Source organism: Anarrhichthys ocellatus, unplaced genomic scaffold (genome assembly GCF_004355925.1).
Source record: "Anarrhichthys ocellatus isolate YVR2014 unplaced genomic scaffold, GSC_Weel_1.0 scaffold11, whole genome shotgun sequence".
Classification (NCBI taxonomy): domain Eukaryota; kingdom Metazoa; phylum Chordata; class Actinopteri; order Perciformes; family Anarhichadidae; genus Anarrhichthys; species Anarrhichthys ocellatus.
This window is the reverse complement of record NW_022280041.1, coordinates 10,854,362-10,864,135: the sequence shown is the minus strand read 5'-3', so window position 1 is coordinate 10,864,135 and position 9,774 is coordinate 10,854,362. Positions and strand designations below refer to the sequence as shown.

Genomic DNA, 9,774 nt, shown 5'->3' with positions numbered 1-9,774 from the left:
GGGGGGGAGTCGGATTGAAAAAAAAAGAAAAGTCCAGGAGGGGACAGAGAGGGAGAAAGAATGAACTTTGGTGAGCAGAAAAGGGCTCATGTTTGGTAGAGAAAGGCAAGGAAGCGAAGAAGAAAGTGAACAGCAACGCCGATTAAAGCCAATTAACCTCAGCGGGGACGGGGCAGGGGGGGAGCTCGGCTGGGCCCTCAGACGTGGGTTCAATCACTCCAGATTCCAGCGCAAATGTAGCCTTTGAACCGGCCTCGGCCATATTCTGTCTGAATGAGCAGCTTCACTGTCCCCACTGAGGGAGCAGTCAGGCCTGAGTAATGGTGCCTTCCTCTCAGCCGCTGGCCTCCCGACCGCTCCTCCGTCGTCCTCGTCCCTCTCTCCTCTTTGCCGGCTCGCTTTTCTTTTCATCCAGCACGCCCTCCTCCCTACACTACAATCTTCCCCCCCCCCCCCCCACCTCACCACCTTTTAAACAAACCCCCCAAAGAAAAAGTTGAATCACTCTGCATCAGGCTTCACCCACCTGCCCGCAAGACTACCCCTCTTTATCCCCCCTCCTTCTCTCACACTTCTCCCCCCCAAAACAACCTTTTTTTTTTTTTTTTTTTGGTAACCCGCCCCACCCCTTGGCCATCACCCCAAATTGGTCCTCGCTGCAGAATGTGGCCGTGCAGTTTGTGAAAACAAGGCCAATAGATTCAGTCAGATGTGATAAAGTGTTCCTCTCTTGCTTGGGGGTCTCTGCATAAAGAAGCGTTTTAAGGGGATGTGTGTGTTTTTCTCTCCCCTCTGTCTTTTTATAACTTGGATGCCCCCGGCCTGTCAAACACAATCAGGTTATGGGGCCTTTAACTCCTGAGGCTTCACTTGAGAAACTGTAGCTGTTCAGTTTTTGATTGAATTCCTCTCTGACCACAAGTTTGATAATGAAGCCATTTGACTACATTCTTCAGGTTTTCACTGCAAGCGGATTCTTTTTCTCCAAGCGCCGCTTCAAGAAGCCTTCTGGGACCCTCGTGTCCAGAGGAATGCCTTGAGACAAACACATCAGCTGGGGGGGGGGGGGGGGACAGCTATCACCACGTCACACACCGAGGAACACGCGCCGCGACACATGTGCCAAGAATGTGTTGATTGAACAGAGCCCAATGAGCAACAACAGGCATGGACGTACATCATGACATCACAGTGATTGCTTTCAGTGGCTGATGTCAATTAGGGATGCTTTTTCGGCAAATAGGCTTCATTCGGATCCCGTTAAAAGAACCGTGACCCATATTTGCGTATCAACAGTAGGACGCTCCAGAGCCACATCTCGCTCACGCTGGGATCAAAATTTAAAACAGACTTCTGCCTCGCTACATGTGTCATTCCAGATCTCCACTCTGAGCCGGAGAGGGTTCACCATCGCGCCACAAAATGGTTGGCTGGCCATGAAACCACGGCAGAGCACCTTCAGAGAGGCTCACAGAGCTGTAAATAATTCTGTAAGTGATAATCCATGAGCTCCTCATAGGAGGACGTTGACATGTTGGGAGTTTCTGTAGGTGGCACTTTTTTATTTTCTTCATCAGCCACAGTAGCAGCCACTACTGCTCATGTTCAAATCTCTCACAGCCATTAAATGAGCAGGAACCAGTCCTCCCAAGTGCAGTTTTAGTGGTTATTACAGCCCACTACGCCCCCCCCCATCCTTCTCGAACCAACACAGTGTTTGAATATCTCCAGACCTCCAGTGTAATGAAACAGGGCTCTGGTTATACTGAGATTAGCTCGAGCTAACTACTCAGTTCTTTTATTCATTGTGAATACATAAAACACATCACTTGCTGCGTAACAGAGGATTTGTTTGCCCAGAAAATGGAGGAAAAAAAAGATTTCATGTACCAGCAGTCTCCAGAGTGACTGTGTATGAATCAGATACCGAGAGCGGAAAATTCAGAACTTATTTAGATAAAAATGTCACAGAGAATTACTGGCAGGAATGCATCAAATGTTGTAAATCAGCAGTTTTAACAGAGTGTTTTAGTATCGCGCTGGATTCTTTATGAGGCTTTGCTAATTCTTCATTGTTATTTGAACTGTTACAGCCCACTTTGAGACATTACATCAGCAGTGGCCACAACCTTACTGATCAAACCACCCTTGAGCATAGAAGCCCCCCCCCCTCTAATCTGTCTGACTCCAGCAATATCTGAATATTTTCTTCGCTGCTCACAACACAGGAATCCGTCTGTCTGTGATGCAGGGCCTCCATCCACACAAAGGGACGGAGGCTGACACACGGCACACCTGCACCGGAGCCTTTGTCCGAGTCAGCATTTGAGGCCCCCCCCCCCCCCCCCCCGTAGGTGCAGTGCTGCAAGTCCAAGCATCAAGGCTCTCCTGCTCATTAGGAAGTTAAAGGCGTGCGTTTGCGATGATTGATTATGCAGTAACATTAAACAGCTGCATTAATGGTGGACGTGTTACCAGGCTGGTATGTAGATACAAGGCCGGGATGCTGAATCAATCACACCGGTGGTGCAGCTAGACGTACTGAAACTAAATAACTTGTGATTCACCAAAGCTTTAATTAGTCGCTTGACTAATAACCATCCAATCATTAGCACTAGCAGGCAATTACATGTGTGCAAATTGCAGGCCATGAAATAATGTTTTACTTGTCTAATGAAAAGATAAGAGTCTGGGTGCTCTGAAGAAAAATGCTCCCAAAACCTAAAGACGAGTGTCATCTCTTTTAAAGGCGATATTAACTCCAGCTCTCTCTCTGGGTAATGTTTACTCCTCTCTTGTTTTTGTTTTCAAAAAGCACAGTGCAACATTTACTACACCATTTTACATCGCACTGAACAAATGCAGCCTGCTAATCTTGCCTTCGAGAGCAAACGTCTTTGTGCTCGAGAGCCAAACGCGGAGTAATAATGGACTTTACAGTTGTAATGGTTCTACAGCAGACAATAGGGCACATGGCTCCACACATGCAAATAAGGCTGTGTTTATGTGTGTGTGTGTGTGTTTATGCATGTCCGCATGTGTTACTGAGCTAGTCATGTGGACTGAATGGTTTATGAGTGGACAAACAGGGCAACAGCATGCGACAGTAGTGAGGGGTCTCTATGGAGAGAGCAGGGGGGGGGAAGTGTGTGTTTGCGTGCTCTGCCGACATATTGCCAGATTGTGTCATACGTGGATTCGAGGAGCGCCTGCTTGGTCGATGAAAATGAGCCTGCTGCTCGCTGTAGAAAGATTGCGGCGCGCTTGCGTGAACCCTCAACAGCACACCATGGGTGGATGCCGAGCACGGCGAGCCTGGCTGAGCGATACAAAGCCTGGCAGACACGGTGACATCATCCCTTTCCATACCTTCCCTTCCCTGAACACGCCCCCTACCTATGATGAAGTGGCCAGCCGGCCAGCCGTGCACGCTCCCGGTCAGCCAAGGTAGACAATAGGGGGGGGGAAAGGGAGGTTTGCCGTGGAAGCGCGTCCACGACGACACAGATATCCCTCGATCAAACAGGTAGCTTATGGAAATTACAACCATCCTCTCCTCCTCCTCCTCCTTCAGCCTCCTGTCTCCCAGCAACTCGGCTACAGCTGTGATTATCATAAGCCAATAGCCTACCTGGTACCCTACAGGTATGGAAGGGGGAGCAGATGCATGGGTGCTGCTGCTGCTAGGTGCACACGCCTCATTGTGCCATCATGGAATGCACAGAGAGGGTGAACATGGGCTTTGTGTCAAGCACATAGGTAGGACACAAGGACAGGAGCATCAGAGTGTGTGTGCGTGTGGGGGGGTAGATAAGCTGTCTTTCACTACAGGATCACTACAGGATCACTACAGGGGCTGGTGGAAGTGGTCTCATTGACTGACAAGCCATTCAGATGCTGCTGGCATGTAGAGCAGCGCTGGTCAATCACTGTCATTCCCGTCACGTCCTCAGCGTCCTCAATAACGCCACTGAGGGGTTTGTCATGTGCAAAAGGTCACTCAGACCTGTGGGCGCGCACGCGCCAGTCATGTTCAAATTGGACGCACGCACGCGCAATCGAACGCGTGTATTCGCACACGCGTACAGACAGCGGCGCGAGACAATGATTGGTAAAAAAAAAAGAAAAAAAAGAAAACGTGCGGTTAACCATTGCTGCGGTGCGGACACGCTGTCGCACGCGCGAGCGCGCTCGCACGATGCCGCACGTGCACGAACACGCGCACCCACACACGCCTAAGGTGATCCATTGCTGCGGCTCATATGGGAATGCTATGAAATCACGTTATGTGCCTGTCCTCCTTTTATCTCCCCGACAAAAGACACACTTGTGAAGAAATACAAATGGAGGGCTCTTTCTGTGTTAAAGCCTCTGTAGTTTCACACAACATTACAGTCAAACATTGCTCGCCGTGTGTTATGCGCTAAAAAGAGAGAAACGCAGCCTTACCAGTTTGAAAACTCAACACCAAACTCAGGAGCAGCAGCCTCTGCATGGTTCAGCCGACCAATAAGTCCGTTATTGGCTCAAACCTCCGTGAGGACAGCATCAAAAAGCGGGAGTTTACTGACTTTAATAGTAATTATGCTTTGAAAAATAATCCTCCTGCGTCGTCCCTCCTCGTGTGTCCCCTGACTCGGCTTAGACTTGCTCGGGTTTTACACCATTTCACTGCTTTTTCTCGCCTCTCTCCTCTTCTTTGCTCTCCAGCGACAGTCCGTTTTCTAATCTACGCGGACGCGGTAAGCTAGCAGCGGTGACACCGGAAACCGTCGGTCATCTCTTCAAAATAAAATCCTCTTGAACAAGACGGTTGCTATACGGTTAGTCAATAATTATATATAGAACAAACTATCAACAAAAGTAGTATTCATATAATAAACACATGATAGATTTCTTCTAGATCATATTCACAGGGTGTATTGTGTTTGATGTTACATTTACTGCTTAGTCCTGTACAACCCTCTACAACATATGTAAGGTGACTCCTCTTCTAAGTGCCACTGTCATATAGAATGTTTTTTTTCCTAAAAATAAAAAAAGCTTTTCCTTCAAAATAAACCCTGCAGAATTTTTGTCCTGGAATCATTTTCTTCAGAAGTATAAGCATGACTATGTGCACGCTGTAGCCTCTGTAACCCCAAAACTCTTCTAATAATTGTCTTTATTCTGAGATTTTTTTAGGAAACATTGAGGGATTCATAGCTGGTAACTCTTATATTTAGAGAATGCACTTTTATTCATCTAAAAGTATGGTGGGTAAGTTTGCAAAATAATTTTTATAATTCAATAGTTATTATTACATTGGGGATATATATATATATCCCCCAATGATAATACTCTAATTTAAGACCTATAAATATAAAGATGTTCATCGACAAGGTCTTCTTTTTAAACAATAAGAAAGTTCAAAAACATTTTTGACATTCCTGACAAATCAGAATAAAATAAAAGTTCACACAATGCGACAACACTCTACTTCCGGTTTTGTCCTCGCTGTAATCTCTCTGACTTGACGTCATATTCTCATTAACGGGGCATTCCTCTCTCTCTCTCTCTCTCTCTCTCTCTCTCTCTCTCTCTCTCTCTCACGTCAGCAGCACCACAGCACTGCCCTCTTTCTTCTCTCCCTCTGGATCCTGCACACGCCAACACCGGCAAAAAAATACATGACGGAAAAAAAGAGAAATAAACCAGTTTAGAAGGGCATAATCCCTTTTGACACATTTGCTGTGGTCGGGACTGCTTGACTTCTGTTGTTCACAGTGTTTCATTAGGTGATGATGTCATTCTAGACACCGTAACTTACCTCCACATCTGTATCCACCTAGTTTTTTTAAATCATTTTTATTTAAGAGTGATGCAGATGTCACACTTAAAAGATAAATATCTAGAGATATCATACATCAGAAGATAGCATGAATGAGGTCAGCTGTTACTGAACATAACTGAGCATGTCATAGTATCATGATGTCACACGGAGCTTTAAGGTCAAATTAATATTAGAAGGAGATGCTTATAGAAGTTATAGGAGGTCAAAAGTACTGTGCGGGTATTCACGGACACTAGAATAATATTATTTAGAGGGAAAGGCAATGATGTCACTGTGAAGCAACTGCCCAAACACATGATGAATAAAAGGACCGTGTCCTCATTCCTGTCACATAATGTAGGCTACAGATTTTGGTGATGGTTCTGCGGGAGACCGTAGCCGTCACTGGTCTGCACAGTGAGCCGGTTTCCTTCCATCTCAGTCCAGTGGAGAGGGACTTACGCCGGTACTGGAGCGCCCCCTCGCGTCGTCGACCAAGCACGACCGTGGCCCAAGCGCAACTGGAACACTGTTCCAAAAATATCTGCGCATGCGCACACACCAGATATATTCACCTTTTTTGTTCCCAGAATATTTTGGTTTGTGTCCACGTTTACTGTCTGACAAAAGCCCGCAGGAGGGACTACAAATGCAGAAAATGACTAAAAGTAATAATTCAAATGTGGATGTGTTGTGAATGGTTCACGGATAACTCGGGGAAAATATAGTGTAGTCTATAATGTTTTGTAATTTATTTTTGGTTGTGTGTGTGCGTGTGTGAAGTTTAATTCCAATACTATAATTGTAATTGTGATAATTGCCACAGGCTACTGAAAATGCACACTGTCAAATTCCAAGGTTTTTGTACAAGATCATTTTAACCCGTTAGCCATGCTACTCCCTTTAACATGTTATAACTCCTTTTTCTGTAGAAATCGAGCCCAAAAAGCAGAATAAAGATAAAACAATATTCTTTTTTATTTTAAAGCCAGGTAAAATCAAATGTAGCCTATCATACAAATAAAGATACAACGTATATGTGCCGCAGTAAGACAATGGTATCAGTAAAGAAAACAAGCAGGCTCATATGAGTACACCGAATTAAAAATGGACTTAATATATACTCACGATTTTTTCACAGCTAGTGTAAATTTACCAAAAGAGAACAAAAGATTTGACTTCGCATGCATGGAAGACGGATGGGTCCGTGTGCTTATCTGTTCACTACAAACTACATTATTGCTCAGATAGTGAGGAACGACTATTACAGCATCTGCATCCAAAACATCATCATCTTTTCCAACATACAAAAATGACCGCAGGTCTGCCGTGTGGCACACAGAGTGACTCATCTCTGCCGGGACTCGAACCCGGAGCCTCTGGATTAGAAGTCCAGCGCGCTATTCCATTGCGCCACAGAGACTGCGCCAGGATAAACCGGGCCTGGCACGCTTTACATACATATATCCTCTCATATCGCTGCTCTCTGCATCCTCGCAGCATCAGGACCAGTCTGGGCCGACATGTTGGCTCTGCCTGGCCCGACCACCAGAGGGCGCTGTTGCTCCATCTGAGGTGGGAAGTCGCTCTGAGATGAGTCAGGTTAGCCGGCGTGCAACAGGAAGTCTACAGCTCGTGTTTGAAAAAATAAAAGTCACCTCATCGTAGACGCTATTTCAGTTCAATTCAATTCAACTCAAAGGGGCTTCATTGGCATGGGAAACATGCGTCTAAATTGCCAAAAGCAACGATGAAATAAAAACAAGAACTGTACTTACAAAAAGTGAAAATCTATTAGAGAGTTAACATTGCAACATTGTTATGAAATACATAAACAAGTAAAGATTTATCTTAAATATGTAAGCAGTGTGTACAGATACATAAACAATTGAGAACTGTGTGAACACAATATTTGTTTTAATAAAAAAAAATGTTAAGGCCTCTGGGGCTTTCATTTTGAAACTGCGCAACCGGATATCTTGTTTAATCCATGCTGGTTTAACGCACGTCGCTAAAAATAAAATAATAAAAAGCCTGAACAGAGCCAAAATGGTGCCTGTCGGAGCTTTGTGTCCCTCGTTTTCACATTGTAATATTATATTTATTAGGCTATTTGTCGGCGATTTGACAGATTTAGAAACAAAAAGCGAAACAAGACATTTTGAACCAATTCACAGAGAAAAGGAACGTGTTCTAATTAGTAATGCAATAAGAGCGGATGCTTGATATCCCGAACAAATATAGCTCCGTGAAAACATGTAAAGGGATTTATTTAGCGGGAAATGGGCATTTTACGGGCATTCTACACTTGATAGTCTTGGACTCATCATTCACTCTCACTGATGTTTAGGTCCACCCAGTGGAGGTGCGTTATATGGCAACAGTGCTGTAGAATAACAGAGGTTACACCACGATTGCATCAGATAACCAATTCTGCCCCCACCCCCTCCACATGCCCTCCACCACAGCGTGACACCATAATTCATTTCTTGTCATCTTCGCTGTCTTTGTGCACTTATCAAGGACACCCCAGTGGAACACAGAGCCAGGTTTTGTCCCGTGTGAGTCTGCCGGTCCACCCATCCTGTTAATCACGCGAAGCAACAAGCACCCTGAATAATAACTCTGTAACTGCATCAACGCAACAGACACGAGCTCTTTCATAGTCATTTTCAGAAATGCTATTGAACAATTGCTCTGGGGGAAAAAGCCACAAGCTCTGCAAAATTAAGCAATTTCCAGGCAAATTTCGACACGTCCTCGTCTGGTTGAAGAGTTACTGAAGAAATGTCCTCCGACTTTAAAACGGAGCAGAAATGAAACTTGTCTGTGTAGGTAATGAATCACCATCAGTCTTATTTTTCTAAGAAATCAGTTTCGCTTTTAATTCTGGTGATCCCACTAATCTAAGAGAAGACTTGATCGGTTGGTTTAATAAGTTAAACAGCAAACCCTCACCAGAGAGCAGACATGCAGTCTTGGACACAAACACAGTCAAACCAGCAGCCAGCAGCGTGTGCAGCATCTGATCCCCGAGCTCAGAACTGTCCCCCTTTCCTAAACGTCCTGCCCGGTCTTTGTCCCCTGTCGCTCAACCTCCAGACTTCACCCCAGGGTGCCGGGTCCCAACCCGGATTGGCCCCACTCATTCCAGAGCTCGTGTTCACCCAATGCTGTCCACACAACTCCTGCTGGCCGAACATGAGCCTCGTCGCTGATTCTGTTACTAGTCCGATATTAGTTTTGGAATGTGTGGTTGTCAATCTAGCTGTCAGGATTCTAACTGTTACAACATGTGTTGTTATGGTAGTTTCAAAGTGGAAAAAGTAAGTGGATCAGTTTACCCCCAGCTGGTTCACTTTACCCCCTTGATTTCTCTGGTCTGTCTCACTTTACCCCTAAGCTGGGGTAAAGTGAGACACAAGACCACTTTTTAAAAAACAATCATATTTTCACTGCCCTTTGTCCTGAAGACATTCTGATCATTTCCATTGCTAGGAAACATCCTGAATTAATGGGAAATGTGTAAATTTTACTGGTATATCATTTTAGCTCGCCTAGAGGGGAGCAAATGTAAAAAATGTCTCACATTACCCCGCTCTCCCCTACAGCAGATAACATATTAACGCCGTCATTACTGTATCTGACTCCACGATTTTTGGCCCCAGGGTCTCGGGAGGAACGGCTCAGCAGGCGTCTGGGAGCGAGCAGCTTGAAGAGCAGGCCAACCCAGAAGGTCAGAGGTCAAGGATTTATAGGAAAGGCCAAGGAGGTGACATGAAATTCAGTTTTTAGCCACGTTTTAAGACAAGTCCACCACTTTGGTCCAGACTGAAATATCTCAACAACTATTTGATGGACTGCCACGACATTTTGTACATTCATGGTCACCAGAGGATGAATCCTTTCTCCTCTAGTGAAACCATGACGCAGTGTATGTAGCGTCTGGACATGTCCAATAC

General features: G+C 45.3%; 1 protein-coding gene and 1 non-coding gene across 4 annotated transcripts in view; both read right to left on the bottom strand.

Moving 5' to 3' along the window:
• Window positions 1-4,750, bottom strand: part of kirrel1a (kirre like nephrin family adhesion molecule 1a) — a 26,363-nt gene extending 21,613 nt beyond the window's left edge. For all 3 annotated transcript variants that reach the window (XM_031850781.1, XM_031850783.1, XM_031850782.1), the window contains exon 1: window positions 4,450-4,750. In XM_031850781.1, coding sequence (XP_031706641.1) covers window positions 4,450-4,495 — 46 coding nt within the window. In that variant the 5' untranslated portion in view covers window positions 4,496-4,750. The remainder of the gene's footprint in view (window positions 1-4,449) is intronic.
• Window positions 4,751-7,161: 2,411 nt separating this feature from the next.
• Window positions 7,162-7,235, bottom strand: trnar-ucu (transfer RNA arginine (anticodon UCU)). The gene has a single exon. It is a non-coding gene; the product is annotated as a tRNA-Arg (tRNA).
• Between the last annotated feature and the right edge of the window lie 2,539 nt (window positions 7,236-9,774).